We start from the raw sequence: 16,860 nt of genomic DNA on the forward strand, positions 1-16,860 counted from the left end.
GTGTGTACACACACTTGCTGGCCTCCTGCAGTGTCAGTGTGGATGTGGAGATCTGGGAATTCAGTCCAGACAGTTCTCACTCTGTCAATCAATCTAAGGGGATGCATTCTGATTAAGGGGCCGAGATGGTGAACTTACAATCGAGCACAGATCTAATTTGTATATGTAACAGAATGCTTTTTTTCCTGAAAAGCTAAAGAAGTGAAATCTATGATACAGATATGATTTTTTTTATAGGAGTTAAGGCCTCTGTAGGATGTATGAGTAGCAGGAATCACATTTTCTTCAAATTATTTTTATTCAACACACACAGAAGGAGATATAGAGAGAGAGAGAGAGAGAGAGAGAGAGAGAAAGCAAACCAATGTAGTGGGAGGGAAGGGAACTAACAATTCGGGATTAGGATGGATATAAGGAAATTAATACAAATATAACAGGTCAACCGAACCTTCTGCACCTTATATTATTTAAAGAGAAAGATAAAATTAAGATCTACACAACTATAAATTACATTTTGAGGTAAATCTCCAATTGCTGTAATGATAATCATGTAACAAATATATTCCATAAATTAGATATAGTACAATAAGAAAAATAGACAAATTTTCAGGTACTGGTGAGACTCCAACTTTTGCACCAATTAGAAGATGAGAAACATGTACCTGAAAGTGTGTACATGAGTATACAAGATATGTGCGAAATATTACTAGAGACAGAATGTTAATCCAATAATTTATTCTCCTTGGCTTTATTGGAGTACAGAAGTATGGGGCACCTGCCATCATGGGAATTGTCCTTCCTCTGGATCAAGAAGGTAGAATTATAGGCTAAAGTTGATGGAAATATGACTTTTTTAAAACAATATCAGCTATGTTACAGTAACTGTAATAGTAGATATGGACTAAAATACATCATGTAACTTAGGATCAGTGACAAATAAGTAAAGCAGAAAATTAACAAAGATATTCAACTTATTATAGCTTTGTATATCAAAACTAGAGATTGGATATCAAAGATTGTCATAATCTGTGTCTCAGGCAAACCCATAGTCTTGGTGTCCCCACCACATTACATTAGCTCTACCAAACTTTAACCTTAGATTTTACTGCACCACTCTGTCTCTTTCCATATCTCAGTCCAAAGGAATTCCAGTTATAGGTGGAGAGATCCTTTTCTCTTTCGACCAAGAGGGCTCCTTCAGGCGCAGGAATCACATGGCTGGGAATGGGCAAGTCAGAAGGCCAAAGTTGACCAGCATGGAACAATTTCTTTCTTCGGCACAAAAGAGCACGTATAGGTGACTGTTCAATACTCCATGTAGAAGACATTTTATCTGGGCATGGTAATGAACTCAGCCCCGGCACGAAACTAATTTCCTCACCTGTAGGTCAAGTATCAGATTATTATGTAGTATTTATTCTGTTTAATAAAAAAATCTTACTTTTATATCACATATCAACAAATGTTTTTGATGATTTTAGTCTCCATGTTTCTTTGAAGTGAATGTCTATCCTTAACCCCTTCACCCGAAAGCCTGTTTTTATCTTCCTTCCTGACCAGGCCAACTTTTTCAATTCAGACACTGTCACTTTATAACTCTGGAACACTTCAACGGATCCCAGTGATTCTGAGATTTTTTCTTTTGTGAAATATTGTACTTCATGATTGCGGTAAAATTCTTTTGATAACAAATTGCAACAGTTTGCAAATTAATAAGGATAATTTGTGGGTTAAATTAATAGCTGAGATTTGACGTCTTCTGTACACAGCAGAGTGGGAGATATCCACAAATTATCCTCATCTTTGCCCTTTTTTGTTTTAAATGCATGTCAGATAAGAACCTATTTGCGCTACTTTTTCCCTAGGAATTTAACAAATTGCAAATGCCATGTCACATTTGTAGAGCCTCTGGCATGCCAAAATGGCAGAAACACCCACAAGTAACCCCACTACAACTCTTAAAGAATTAATTTAGTGGTATAGTGAGCATAGCATGAGCGTGCCATGTCACATTGGCAGAGCCCCAGAGGTGCCAGAGCAGCAGAACCCCCCATATGTAACCCCATTTTACAAACTAAACCTCTCAATGTATTCATCTAGGGGTGCAGCGATCATATTGACACCATGGGTGTGTCATAGAACCTTACACTATTGGGTGGTGAAAAAGATATAATAACATTTTTACCATAAAAATTTTGTTTAAGCCTCATATTTTACAATGTCACATTGGGAAATGGGTAAAAATGGCATAAAAATTTGTCACACAACTTCTGATGAACGTGGCAATACCCTATACGTGGCGTTACTGTACTGCTAAGCCACAAGGCAAGGTTCAGGAGGGAAAGAGCGCAATTTGACTCTTGGAGAACAAATTATTATAGAATAGTTAGCAGACTTCGTATACAGAACCCATAAGTGTCAGAAGAGCAGAATCCCCCCTCAAGTTGTCCCATTATGGAAATTACACCCCAATTGGAATTTATCTACAGGTGTAGTGACAAGTTTGACTCCATGGGTGTTTTCCAGAAATAAGCAGCAGTAGATGTTGCTAAGTTAAAATGGCATATCTCCCACTGTAGTGCCCATACGTTGTAGTGCCATTACATTATGCCCAGCTCGTTTGTCTGGAGACATGCACCCGTAAATTAAGTGGGTTCTTATTGTTATAGCAATCCAAACGTGGATGCTGAATGTGGTTTATATACATTATGGGGCTCAGAATGAAGGGGGACATTTGGATTTGGGAGCTCAGAATTCGCTGGATTTCTTTTGGCGGGTGAGGAGCCATAGTGCTTTTCCAGAGCCTTTGTTCTTCCAGTAACGTGGATCTCCCCTATATTTCCATTGACAGATGATGGACCTGAGTGGAGATTTGCTTTTTTGAGGATTGAGTTGAAGCAATACCATTTTTATTTACATTTGGCTTTTTGATTGCATTTTATTCCACTTTTTGTTTAGCGGTATGATGAAAAAGCATTGTTTTTTACCACGTTTTTTTTCTTTTTACTGTGTTCACTGATGGTGAATGGTGAAAAGTTCAGGTAGCTCTGGATGTGACAATACCTAATGTGTGCACTTTCTTTCTTTATTTCTGTTTTACGGAAAGATGTGTATGTAGGGACAAAAGTATAATAAGACAATATGGGATGAGGAATATGTGAGGGTACAGTATGGGGTAAAGTGTGAGGGAATAGTATAGGGGGAATGTCTGAAGGGGTAGTATGGGAGGAAAATTTTATGAGAGGAAAAATGTGTGAGTGGACAGTGTTGAGAGAAATGTGTGAGGGTATAGTATGGGAGGCAGAAATGTGTAAGTGGAAAGTAAAGTATGCCTATTTTAATGAATTAGGTGTATCTTACTTACTTAGTCCCCTTATTTTGACTGTAATGCAAAATGTCACGTCTTAGTGAATTAGTCTCCCAGTCTATATAAAACAAAGGCATAACTGTGGGGAGTGTGAATGTAGAAGTCATTTATGAACCATGGTGCCTGAGATGTCACAAACAACGAAAGGTGTTAGTATAAATGGCACATTCTAGATGGGGGCCTGTTACAGAGTTTTTAGCACTGGGGTCAAGTGTTTTACACCTTTGAGGTCAAGTTATATTTAATGTAAGAAAGATTGCTATTGTATCCCTAGCTCTACATCAGAAAATTAATAAAACTATTGTAAATTACTACAGTTACTACAGTTGCACAAATCCAGGTGACTAGCTAAATTATTTAAGAATACCTATGAATTTGGAGTCATTTGGTTCTTCAGCTGGCTGTCCAAGGTTGACTCCCACCACCAGAACAAGCAGGGAGAAAGTAGGAAATATCATCATGCTATGCCTCGATCCCTAGAGAAACCAAGATGTAAGATGTTAGGCCTCATCTATGTTTATTTTTGTTTCTGACCTTTTGCTGCCAACAAATGATCTTACAATGCAAATACTTCAATTTATTATGGTTCTTTCATGATATTTCAGTCTGGAACAAACGTTACTACCTTACTACTTACCAACTTCCCGCTTTCTTCCTTAAGTTTTTCCTCTTCCACGCTTCTCTCCCTTTACCTCCAAACTCTGTTCTTTTTTTCTTATTTTTACTTTTCTCCCTTCTATTTTCTTCCTTTATTCCTTCTCTTCTTCATTTTTTCTTATCCCTTTGTATCTTTTATTCTCTCTCCTAATCATTTTTTTCTTCTTAATAATTTTTTGACTTTCATTCCTTTTCTTACATTATCCCTTCGTTTAGAAGAAGCATTGCTCATTGTTATTTCATACTGACCAATTGCTTCCAGCCTTCTTGCATTACTTCTAACTTTTTTCCTCTCTCCTTTTCCTTATTTTCTTCCTTTCCTGCATCCTTTGTTACCTTCCACCTTTCCTCCATTCTCTATTTTTCCCAGTTTTTCGTTCCCACTTACCCACCATACTTCTTCCAACCTATACCTCTCCACTTCCTGTTTCCTACTTTTTCTTTCTTCCTTTCTTCTTTAGCCTCTAAGGAGCATTGTCAATTGTGATAGTTTAATCATCTTAGATACAGTATTTGTGGAGGTACATAACTAAAAACTAAAATCAGGTGAAAACATCTGGAAACCCTAAACAATGTTAATAGCGGGGGAACTATAAAAAAACAAAACAGGAGAACATGGGAAGATTAACTTGGTGCAAACAAAAACACTGAAAACTGGTACAAAAGCAATAATGAATCGGGCCCATAATCCATTGTTTTATCATTATAGGCAGCCAGGAAAAAACAAATGTGAAACATAAAAATCTGAATTATAGAAATACTTTGAAATAACCAAAAAGTGGTATACAGCACAGTTTTTAAATAGTATTATGAATGAATACTCAAAGATTTTTTACTGCTAAGTATATTTACGAGTCTTCTGGTCAGCAAAACATATCTATAGTGAAAATGGAAATAAATAATACTCAGAGCAGCAACAAGAGATTGATTCATCTACTATGCCTGACTACTAACAGTATATACTCTATACTCCTCTTCCTCTTTTATTCCCAAATGCCCTGAATTCAGTGTTATTAATATAGTCTTGATGTGCTATATTCTACAATCAGACTAAAAAAGATTAATGCAACCCCTTTATTGTTTAATTTAGTTAATGATGACTATATGTAAGCACTCATTGACAGAATACTAAATTTAAATCATATAAATGACTTGTTTACCGCAGAAATGCTGTAATTTTCTTGGAAAATGCTAACTACCGCTTGGATTTCTTATTACTTTCTTTAACTTCATAGCAAAATGAGACACATAAAACTGAGGTCTCTAACGACAAAGCGCACTGTAGTTCTCTGCTCCTGAGAAAGCGTAACATGATGGGAAAAAAGGAAATCTCTGAGCGGAGGGAAAGAGGAGAATGTAAGTTTCTTCGTGTATCTTCAGTAATCTGCAGATACTTGTCTTCCTCACTAACTCTCTGTATACACCTACGTATATACTGATTTTCTATACAATGAACCTATGCATTCCGGGAAACAATATTTGCAGTAAAAGTATATATTCAGGTGACATTAGTTTAAAAGTATAGAAGCAAGACTGTACACAGTGTTCTATGAGTATTACCTTTCCAATAATTTTTCGCTCACTCACCTCTTTTATAGGCAGTGATCCTATAGTTGTCCCCCTTATTGTGACTTGGATTCTGGAAGGATCAAAGAATGTCAGCTCTTTCATAATCCTGAATTCTTCTCCATTCCAAATGTCAGTGTTATATACCCTGACTTGGTGACATCAGCACTTCAAAAGACATCCTCCTTACAGACAAGAACCTGGACAATAAAAAAAGAATATGAAGAAATACTAAGAAATCTATTATTCATTCCATAAGTGCTTAACAAATAAGCATTTATATTTTGGTGGGATTATTGCAATATCTTCAGAGTACTGTATGGAAAAAATACAATTTTTATTAAGATAATGGGGCAGCCTTTCCTATTACCACTTAATCGCATCCCAATCTCTACACCATAAGGGACTTCAGCAGCAGCATATAGAAAACGATTCCAAGTTGTACTGAAATATTGGATAAGTAGCATTCTGGGCAACTGTAAAGCCTCTCCTATGTTTGCGAATGCATTCATGAAAAGAAGTGTACATTTCTTTAAGTTCCAATAGTCGTCTCAATTGTGTTGATAAATTAATAGTTCATGTGAAAATAAAAAACGTTGTAATATATCTTAAGAAAGAAATCTGCTTCTTTCTCCGCAAAGACTGATCTTTTGTTCTCAAAATTAACAATTCACGGATATTCAGTGAAAACAGATTATTTATTACAATGTGATGACGAATGGTGTAGACCCACTGTGACACTGGCCAAGCTTATGCAGCGCCCCAGAGTCCTGGTCGTTGCAGTAATGTCGCTCTTCCACCAGGGGGAGTGATATTACGTCTGATGGTACTAAAGGAGTTCACCTTACCAGGTATCACAAGTCACACACTACACTTCACACTCCAGTCCACTAGGGGGAGCCTTGCTTCTATTAGGGCACTCCTCACATACGGGTAAAACTGGTGGGTTGGATAGAAAGTTAGTCAGAAGTTGCCTGGGTTTGACCCAGAGAGGACCTGTCAGGCAGACAGGGGGAAAGGAGGAACATCTGAGCTGCAGACAGAGGGCTCCTGTCAGGGGTGGGATCCTGACAGAGGCCTAGCACGAGATAGAAAGCTACGGAGCTGCGCCTGCCCCTACGTGCGGCAGCATCCCAAGAAAGGACAAGAAAGGAATTGTATTGTGGAGAGTGAGAAATGAAGTCACAGCACAAGGAGATAATACCGGGAGGAGTTCTGCCCCAAGATCGGCAGCCTCCTTCTGAGGCGCATAGCCGGTGGCCGGAACACCGAGGGAGTAATTGACTCTACGCATTACTTCAGAGACCGGCAGGACAGTCAATTCCAAGTTGGCTGCCCGACCTTAATACCTAAGAAGACACGGTGGCAAATTGTGGGGGTCGGGGCGTCTCTAGGGTCCCCACATATCAATGTGCATTTTTTTTTTCTACTAGGCAGCCAACCCCTGCAATGCTTGGAGGATGGGGGTGGTTGTTTTTATCAAGTAGTTTGCACTCGTGCCGCCCCTAGCCATTATCAGTGGAGGCCTGCTGCATCCTGCTAAGTGTGCATTTGTCATCAGACAGGGTATTAGGAAGGCTGTATCTCTTGGTATGTATTTTTTCTGAGTTTTTTCTATGTTAGCTCCCTACAAACAACCCCCAGGCTATTCCAGTCATACGGGTTGTCCTATCCATACCATCTGGGGGACTGAGAGAGAGAGAACATCAGAAACATCTATGAAAGTTGTGAGGACTATCCCGTGGTGCTCAGCAGGGAGGTACTACAACACACAGGCGCTAGTAGGAAGGCTACTGATTTCCACCTGGATAAGGGAACTCTGGATGTACCTTCGGACCGGCCGGATTCTGCCTGCCCTGTGATCAGTGCTCCAGGCTAATGCTGAAGCCTTCAGTAAAAGGTAAAGAGACTGCAACCTTGTGTTCTCGTTATTTACTGCGCTCTACACCATCACCATCTACACTTCTGGGAGGCCCTGGGGATACACTTCACCTGTGGGAAGGTATACCATCTAGCTGCCATAACATCACCCCAGCGGACACCTAAGCAGCGTTGGTCACCCTGACCGAATACCACAGGTGGCGTCATGAATACTATACAAACTTCACCTTTAATTGGGCGCCCCTCAAAGGGCCACGGACCGGGTCGGGCCACTGTGACGTCCCCAGAACTGAGAAGGACCCGGTACCGAGTACCCCATTGCCCTTGCGTGGGGGCGATCCACTTACTCTGGAGGGGCATAACTCAATGACTAACTGGTCTTCACTAGAGCCTCTGATGGTGAGGATAGGCTTGGGCCGTTAGGATAGTCACCAGGTACCGCTCCAGGGCACTCCACGGACCTGCAGCAGCTGACCAACGGGTCAAAGGCACAAATACGAAGCACAGAAGACGAAGACAGAAGCTTAGTCAGACAATCCAAGGATTGGACGGGCAGCACAGGTTCAAATTACGAAGCAGGGATTAGAAGCGAAAATATCAAATAGGCCAGGGAAGCAAAAGTGCAGAACATAGAGGTTTTAAATTCCTGCAGAGCCTGGCTGCGCCCCCGTATAGTCAGGTGGAGACTCTCCAGCAACAGAAGTATTAGTAAACATACTGGTCCAACAAAAACCAACAACTTTAATCAAAGAGGGTAGCCCCCCCCCCACATTGAAACTTGGGACACACTGACCTCTATAAATAGAGGACAAAGAAGTAGTAATGATTAAATTCTTACTTTATTAATATAATACAATACAATGACTTCACTAAGAAGGTACCTCTAACCTGAGGGACCAGAGCTAAAAAATACTGGTTGGGTGTTTAATACTTACAGTTAGCAATAAATACACACACCTGAGAATAATATTCAATATCACCAATTTTGCTATTGAATAAAAATTAAATTAATATTAGAATATGGTGGGAATATCCAGGCTAGCAACACAAATATAGATAATGTCAGAAAAATATAGAAAAGATGCCTACCTAAGGCTATGTACACACAGTGCGTTTTTGATGCATTTTTTTCTGCCCGGAAATGGGCCAAAAACGCTATGGAATCCTTATGCACGCTTATTCGATGACACTCCTGAAGTGTTGTGCACATGATCAGTAAATTTACGCACGTATTTGCAGTGTGTTTTTTTTTTTCTGCGGCATGTCAATTCTTTTTGCGTTTCTGCACCCATTGACTTCAATTGAGTCAGTCAAATCCACAGCAAAAACGCAGGTAAGAATGTTTGTGGATTTGCTGAGTTTTTGTTTTGCATGTTTCCAACGCTGTCATCTGTGTGACAGTGTGGGAAACCCCAGGCGCTGTGGTTCTTATCGGCGGTAACACTGCCGCCGGTAAGACCATCGGTCAGGGCACTGTGGGATCATGCTGGCCGATGTCAGTGTGACTCCGCAGCTGTGACTGTTGAGTTGCCCACCAGGGCCGTGGGGTACTCGGTACCAGGTCTGGAACTTAATGGGGACGTTACAGTGACGGCGACTCGGTCCGTGGCCCTGGGCGCCCAAGTAAAACGGAAAGGTCTTTAAATGATTTGGAATAAAGTTTGTGTTCATGACGCCACCTGTGGTATTCGGTCAGTGAGGACTGACGCTGCTTAAAGGGGTCCTCTGGGGTGATGTTATGGCAGCTAAGATGGTATAACTTCCCACATGTGAAGTAGGTCCCCAGGGCTCCCGGTGTGTAGGTGAAGATGGTGAGTGGTGCGGCAAGAAATGGAGGACACGGGTTTGCAGTCTCTTTACCTGGTTTACTGAAGGCTTCAGGCAACCGCAATGCAGGGCACCAGATCACAGGTACAGGCAGGGTCCGGCCACTTGGAATCAAATTCAGAGTCCCCTTTACCAGGTGGAGTTAGAAGCCTTCCTATTAGCGTGGTGATGTTGTAGTCCCTTACTGCCTATTGCTTCTGGCAAGGTCCTCACAGTTCTCTCTGTCCTCCATGAAGGTTAGGACACAAACCCGTATGACGGGTAGCTTGAGCCTTTTAATAGAGTCTCTATCACGACCCGGGCTCTATGTGCCACTGTGCCTGCTGGGTATTAGGGTGGACAGGTTACTTGTAGTCCAGCTGTCCTGCCAGTTTCTGCTATGTCTCTTAGAGTCTGACACAACCTCAGTCTTCCGGCTACCGGTTTCTGCGGTCGGCCAGGGAGGTAGCCCAAAAGCTGCTGTGTTCCCCTGGTGTCACTTTCCTGCACTTTGTTTTCCTGCACGCTCACTAAACACTGTTCTTCCTTCGGTATATCACTATCCAGGAGCTGCAGCACCTCTGGCTGCACGGCCCCTCGTCTTTCTGCCTCAGACTGCTCCAGTCTGCTGTCTGGCACTCACTGTCTCTGCTCTGTCCCTCTGACAGACTAACTGCTTTCCCTCCAAGCCAGAATTTATACATAGGGAAGTTCCCCTGAAAACCAGGTTCAGAGCTCCCCCTTCTGGCCCGGAGTGTGAACATGTTGTGTGCTTTGTGATTACCTGATAAAAGAGAGCTTCCTTCGCTTCCAAGCGTGACATCACTCTCCCCGTGAGCAAAGCAATGCCACTGTAACAACCAGGACCCTGGGGTGTTACCCCCCCCCCCCCCCCCCCGTTAAAGCCAGTACTCCTGGACTGGTAAAAGAAGAAGAATTATGCCGGTTATTAGGAGACATACAAAATTTTTAAATGCATGTAAACAGGTAACACAGGTTAATTAATGTAAACTTTGGCTTCCATTTATGGGAGGTAATTAATACTTGCAATGTTACAGGAACATATATACATAGTATGAATCATTTTCAAAAATACAACCTATCCTATAAACGGCGACTACCCTTACGGGTATACTACTTAAGATTCTCTTTATTTAAAGTGCAAAACCAAACAACAGCTTTACTTTCATTTACTAACTCTTACTATACTCCTCTGCATATAACACCATCACTTTATTATACTAGCTCACTAATCACTTTCCCAAAGTGCAACAAATCTTAAATTCTTTTAGTATATTTTAAAAGTGCAAACATTTTTCAAGTCATTCAACATTTTAACAGCAGCAAAGATGCGATGGACCCATCATAAACCCTGTTATGATCCGGTGGTAGGATCACAAAACTGACCTGATAGGTAAACCTGCATTGTAGGACAAGCTCCGGGATTGTGGGAACTATACCGACCGCAATCCTGATCCTATCCACACACACTAAAGGCAGCCATGGAGCGTTACCTAAAAACCTAGACGCCTCTTCACAGCCTAAGAAACTGGCTACCCCTAGAGAGAAAGCAAAGCCTCACTTGCCTCAGAGAAATAACCCCAAAGTTTAGACAGCCCCCCACAAATAATAACGGTGAGTTAAGGGGAAAATACAAACGTAGGAATGAAAAACAGGTTTAAGCAAATGAGGCCCGCTAACACTAAATAGACAGAAGAAAGCAAGGGATCTGTGCGGTCGGTACAAAAACTATCAAAAACTATCCACGCAGAAAGTACAAGAACCCCCACACCGACTCACGATGTGAGGGGCGCACTCTGCACCCCAGAGCTACCAGCAAGCGAAAAATCACATATAAGCAAGCTGGACTGAACACATCATATACTGAGAAACATATTCAAGGAAACAATGAGCAAAAAGAACTAGCAAGACTTAGCTTCTCAGAAAGAGACAGGTCACCAGGGAGATCCAGGAGAGGTCAGAACCAGTACTGAATACAACGACAGCAGGCAACAAGTAAAGGTCCAGGTGGAGTTAAATAGGAACCAGCATAGCAGGAAATGAGGCAGCTGAGCCCAGCTCCAGACCCGCAGTATCGCTAAAGGCCACCAGAGGGAGCCCAGATGGAATTCACAACAAAGCCCTCAACGTAGGTCTTGGCGGGCTACAAGGCGTATATCCAGACCCAGTGTTCAGCCACACCAGATGGTTTTGCTCTTCAGGTCTCAGGAACAAATCAACATTTAAGACAACATTAGCAACTGTTTCTTTAATGGTTCTTTGTAAAACCAGTAGAAAGCACCTAAAGAGGTGCCAATTATGTACAAGAAGGTTTGTGGACCATTCACTGTCCATGGCCTCAGTGTCTTTTCAAACTGTTAACAGAAGGAACTGTTAACAGAACCCTGGCAAGGTTAAATGAAACTTTTAAACTTGAACAACTTTAACGTTCAGCAGTCATTATAGTATCTAGGAACTGTTTATTTCCTTTGCCAGGGTAGCTCTGTAGCGCTGTTACTTCCTGACCTGGAAAATTCTGGATCATAATGTTCCACTGGGATGGCACACCAGGGCCTGCTGGCTGGTTCCACCACTGGTGTCTGGGTGGATTGGTAATGTTTGGTAGTTGGCCTGGCCTGTTGCGCCTGCAAGGACTGAAGTTGATACATGTCTTTTGCAGTCCAGAGCGTAGCACCCTTTTTCACCTATGTGGCGGGTATAAGTCACTCTGTCACCGGCTGTTGGGGTGTCCTTCCATTAGATGGGATTCCACATCCCTCCGGTTGACAAAGATTTTGTTAATCATACCGGTCTCTTTGATAAAGCCCCAGCCTCTCCGCTGGATGAAGACCACTACTTCCCCCTGTCGCAGTGGTCCCTTTTCTGCCCAAGGGATTTTGTGCATTCAGGCCTTCCCTGTCAAATTCCTCTCCTCAAAAGTTGCTTGGCGGGCCAGGGATTCCGGTCTCACCCTTTCCTCTCGACGCCTGCAATGCTCCTGCCAGGTGATCATGGGGATCTCCCCCTGGAGCGCAATCATGTCCTCCTCCGCAGATCCCTCTGTGAATACCATGGGTTCCAGATTGCTAGCTAGGGGTCCACCAGTTGGAATAAGTGGGGCCGTCATCTGCCTCAGACCACTGTCTTCCCAGGGTAGCCGGTAACGCACCCCTCTGGGCTTCAGAGTCGGTGGGATTGGAAGGGGGCCCAGCAGGGTGTCATCGAGCCCAGGGGTTGCTGCAGCACTAGCGGCCGGGGTACCCTCGATGTACGGTGGCATTTCACTGAGGGCCTCAAAACCCTGATCGGGTGTATATAGCGGTGGAAATGAGTCTGGAATGTCCGTCGTGTCTTCTGCCTCCGGGATCGCCAGGGTCATGCCCCTTACCTCTGTCTCCAGGGCGCTGGAACTTTTTTCCTGCTCCGGGCCATACGAGGCTGCCGACGGTTGTCTGGTAAGGCTCCCAATGAAAGCCTCCCTCCACCCGGTCACGGTCTCCTGCTGCATCTTCATGAGCTGCCGGGTGAGTTCCTCTACCTCTCTCCGTGGGAGGTCCGGATCCATCATCAGTGACGGGTACAGCTCTTGCAGGTCCCAGCTGGGGGAGTCCTCCTGCTCTACCCCATGCTCCAGTGTCTGCTCACCTCCCTCCGCCATGTTGCTTTCTAGAACTGCCTCCGCAGTCTCGTTTCCCTTGGTTTCTCTCCACCACACCTGTTTTCGTGGGTGGTTCTTTCTCTTCTCCCTGTCATCCCAGACTAGGAGGCGGACCTCTCTTGTTGATGGGCATATTTCCCAGACATAGTAGTATTGATGAGGGGCAGCCTTGGTTTTCGCACCATTCCTCCAGGTGCTGCCCACAACAATGTTCCCTTTTCCTCTTACACGCCACATTGTGCTATAATGGTGGCGGTTTTGGCGGCAATTTACAGTCCAATAGTCACACAGTTAAGCACAGTCTCTAAGACGCACATGACCCACTTCAGTGGGTCAGTCCATCCTGTTCGTGAGGCCAAAGTTGAGCCGCCCGCCAGGGCCGTGGGGTACTCAGTACCAGGTCCGGTACTTAAAGGGGATGTCACGGTGGCGGTGACCCGGTCCGTGGGCCTGGGTGCCCAAGTAAAAGGGAAAGGCCTTTTAAGGGATTTGGAATAAAGTTTGTGTTCATGACGCCACCTGTGGTATTCGGTAAGTGGGGGTACTCTTGGGTGATGTTATGGCAGCTAAGATGGTATAACTTCCCACAGGTGAAGTAGGTCCCCAGGGCACCCGGTGTGTAGGTGAAGATGGTGAGTGGTGCGGTGAGAAATGGAGAACACAGGTTTGCCGTCTCTTTACCTGGTTTACTGAAGGCTTTAGGCAACCGCAGTACAGGGCACCAGATCACAGGTACAGGTAGGGTCTGGCCGCTTGGATGCGAATTCAGAGTCCCCTTTACCAGGTGGAGTTAGAAGCCTTCCTATTAGCGTGGTGATGTTGTAGTCCCTTACTGCCTATGGCTTCTGGCAAGGTCCTCACAGTTCTCTCTGTCCTCCATGAAGGTTAGGACACAAACCCGCATGACAGGTAGCTCGAGCCTTTTTATAGGGTCTCTATCACGACCCGGGCTCTATGTGCCACTGTGCCTGCTGGGTATTAGGGAGAACAGGTTACTTGTAGCCCAGCTGTCCTGCCGGTTTCTGCTGTGTCTCTTAAAGTCCGACACAACCACAGTCTTCTGGCTACCAGTTTCTGAGCTCGGCCAGGGAGGTAGCCCAAAAGCTGCTGTGCTCCCCTGGTGTCACTCTCCTGTGCTTCGTTCTCCTGCACGCTCACTAAACACTGTTCTTGCTTCGGTATATCACTATCCAGGAGCTGCAGCCTCTCTGGCTGCACGGTCCCTCATCTTTCTGCCTCAGACTGCTCCAGTCTGCTGTCTTGCACTCACTGTCTCTGCTCTGTCCCTCTGACAGACTAACTGCTTTCCCTCCAAGCCAGAATATATAAATAGGGGAGTTCCCCTGAAAACCAGATTCAGAGCTCCCCCTTCTGGCCTGGAGTGTGAACATGTTGTGTGCTTTGTGATTACCTGATAAAAGAGATCTTCCTTTGCTTCCATGTGTGACATCACTCTCCCTGTGAGCAAAGCAATGCCACTGTAACAAGCAGGACCCTGGGGTGTTACACTGTCACCTGCGGTAATGCTACCGCAGGTACTGTCAGTTACAGCGCTGCGGGATCATGCTGGCAGATGTCAGCGTGACCCTGCAGCTGTGACTGCAACCCGCGATAATGCTACCGCAGACTGTCAGTCACAACGCTGCAGGGTCATGCTGTCAGATGTCAGCATGACCCCGCAGCTGTGACCACGACCCGTAGTAACGCTACCGTAGACTGTCGGTCAGGGTGCTGCGGGGTCATGCTCTCAGATGTCAGCGTGACCCCGCAGCTGTGACTGGGACCTGTGGTAACGCTACCGCAGACTGTGACTGTTTGTCCCACAGGCGTGGGCCGATTAAACTACTGCTCCCATTGGGCTACGTCTGCTGTCACTGATAACAGTGACAGCAGGTGCCGCTGATGGGAGATGTAGTATCATGTGCCAGTGCCTGTGCTCACAGTTTTAAAAAAAGTAAAATTACATACATATTCAAATTAAAAAATGTTATACTCACTTTAACGCCCAATCCCCGATGCCCTCGTCTCCTAGAAAAAATGTAAAATAATAAACCACCATATACTCACCTGTCCACCTTAGTCCACAAAATCCCAAGTGTCCCACGACAATCTCGCATGTAGAACAGTCACATCGAGAGATGTGACTGCTCTACCCGGCGGCCGGTGATACACTGACAGGAATTGATAGCTCCCGCAGTGTATTACTGAGCTATGTTCACGGGAGTTCATCAGCTCTAGTGCTCTCACTTACAGCATCGCTGCATGAGAACTTTCCCACACAGCAGTGGTGCCGTAAGGGAGATCACGGGAGCTGATCAACTGATAAACTCCGGTGAACTCTCTCACAGCAGCTCAGTGATACACTGCAGGAGTGATTACCTCCTGTCAGTGTATCGCTGGTTGTCTTTGAGAGCAGTCACATCACTGATGTGACTGCTCTCAAAGTGATCAGGATGATCGTGGGACATTATGGATTATAGTCTCGGCGGACAGGTGAGGAAAATTGTGGTTTATTTTATTTTTGTTGCAGGAGACGTTGGCGTAGGTGGATTAGGCGTTTGGTGAGTATGGTTTAATTAAGATTATTAAAGGAGTCTGTGTCATTATTTCAAATAAAGGACTTTATTCTGGGTGTGTGTGTTTTTTTGTGCAATGTCACTTTGGGGTTACTAATGGATAGGTGTCTTATAGATGACTCTCCATTACTAACCTGTGGGATTGATTTCACCTGACAATACAAAGGTGACATCAACCCCACAAATATGAACCCCACTTGCCACCACTAAAGGGAACGTGGGAAGAGCAAGGCTAAGCACAAGATTTGACGCATCTAAGGCTACTTTCACACTAGCGTCGGTACGGGGCCGTCGCGCTGCGTCGGCCCGACGTACCGACGCATACTGTGCAAGCCCCACACAACGGGGGCAGCGGATGCTGTTTTTCCACGCATCCGCTTCCCCATTGTGAGGTGCGGGGAGGTGGGGGCGGAGTTCCGGCCATGCATGCGCGGTCGGAAATGGCGGACTGTCGGCACCAAAAAACGTTACATGTAACGTTTTTTGCTGCTGGCAGTCCGCCACAACACGACACAACCGTCGCACGACGGTTGCGACGTGTGTCAATACGTCGCAATGCGTCGCTAATGTTAGTCTATGGGGAAAAAACACATCCTGCAGACAACTTTGCAGGATGCGTTTTATCGCCAAAATGATGCATTGCGACGTATGCAAAAAAACGCTAGTGTGAAAGTAGCCTTATAGATGCATCTTTTCTGGAGTGGCTGAGAGCTGATGTTTTTAGGCTGAGAGGGGCTAATATCCATGGCCCCTTCTTAGGCTATTAATATCAGCCCGCAGCTGTCTGCCTAGCCTTTGCTGGTTAGATTTTATAGGGGGACCCTATGTCATTTTATTCTGGGGTCCCCCTGTAAATTAACCAGTAAAGTCTAAGCAAACAGCTGTGAGCTGATATTAATAGCCTGGAAACCTTTATGGCTATTAGCTCCTTCCCAGAATATTAACATCAACCCTCAGCTGTTGGCTTTCCCTCTGCTGGTTGTTAACCCCTTTCTGACCTCGGATGGGATAGTACGTCCAAGGTCAGATCCCTTGCTTTGACGTGGGCTCCGGCGGTGAGCCCACATCAAAGCCGTGACATGTCAGCTGTTTTGAAGCATGGCCAAAATTATGTTTTTTTGGTCACTGCGACATTGCATTAAAATGCAATAACGGGCGATCAAAAGAACGTATCTGCACCAAAATGGTATCACTAAAAACGTTAGCTCGGCACGCAAAAATAAGCTCTCACCCGACCCCAGATCACGAAAAAAGGAGACGCTACGGTTATCAGAATATGGCGCAAATTTTTTTTTTTTGGGAAAGTTTGGAATTTTTTTTCACCACTTAGATAAAAAAACAACCTAGAC

General features: G+C 44.4%; 1 protein-coding gene across 1 annotated transcript; it reads right to left on the minus strand.

Annotated features, from left to right (window-relative positions):
* Nucleotides 1-377: 377 nt before the first annotated feature.
* On the minus strand, nt 378-5,769 carry KISS1 (KiSS-1 metastasis suppressor). The gene is made up of 3 exons (XM_077299499.1): nt 5,612-5,769; nt 3,735-3,843; nt 378-1,381 (listed from the first exon to the last, which is right to left on the minus strand). Exons 1-3 carry the CDS (start codon nt 5,693-5,695, stop codon nt 1,080-1,082), a joined length of 495 nt encoding a protein of 164 aa, XP_077155614.1. The 5' UTR covers nt 5,696-5,769; the 3' UTR covers nt 378-1,079.
* Nucleotides 5,770-16,860: the final 11,091 nt, after the last annotated feature.

Source organism: Ranitomeya variabilis, chromosome 3 (genome assembly GCF_051348905.1).
Source record: "Ranitomeya variabilis isolate aRanVar5 chromosome 3, aRanVar5.hap1, whole genome shotgun sequence".
In the NCBI taxonomy this organism is placed as follows: domain Eukaryota; kingdom Metazoa; phylum Chordata; class Amphibia; order Anura; family Dendrobatidae; genus Ranitomeya; species Ranitomeya variabilis.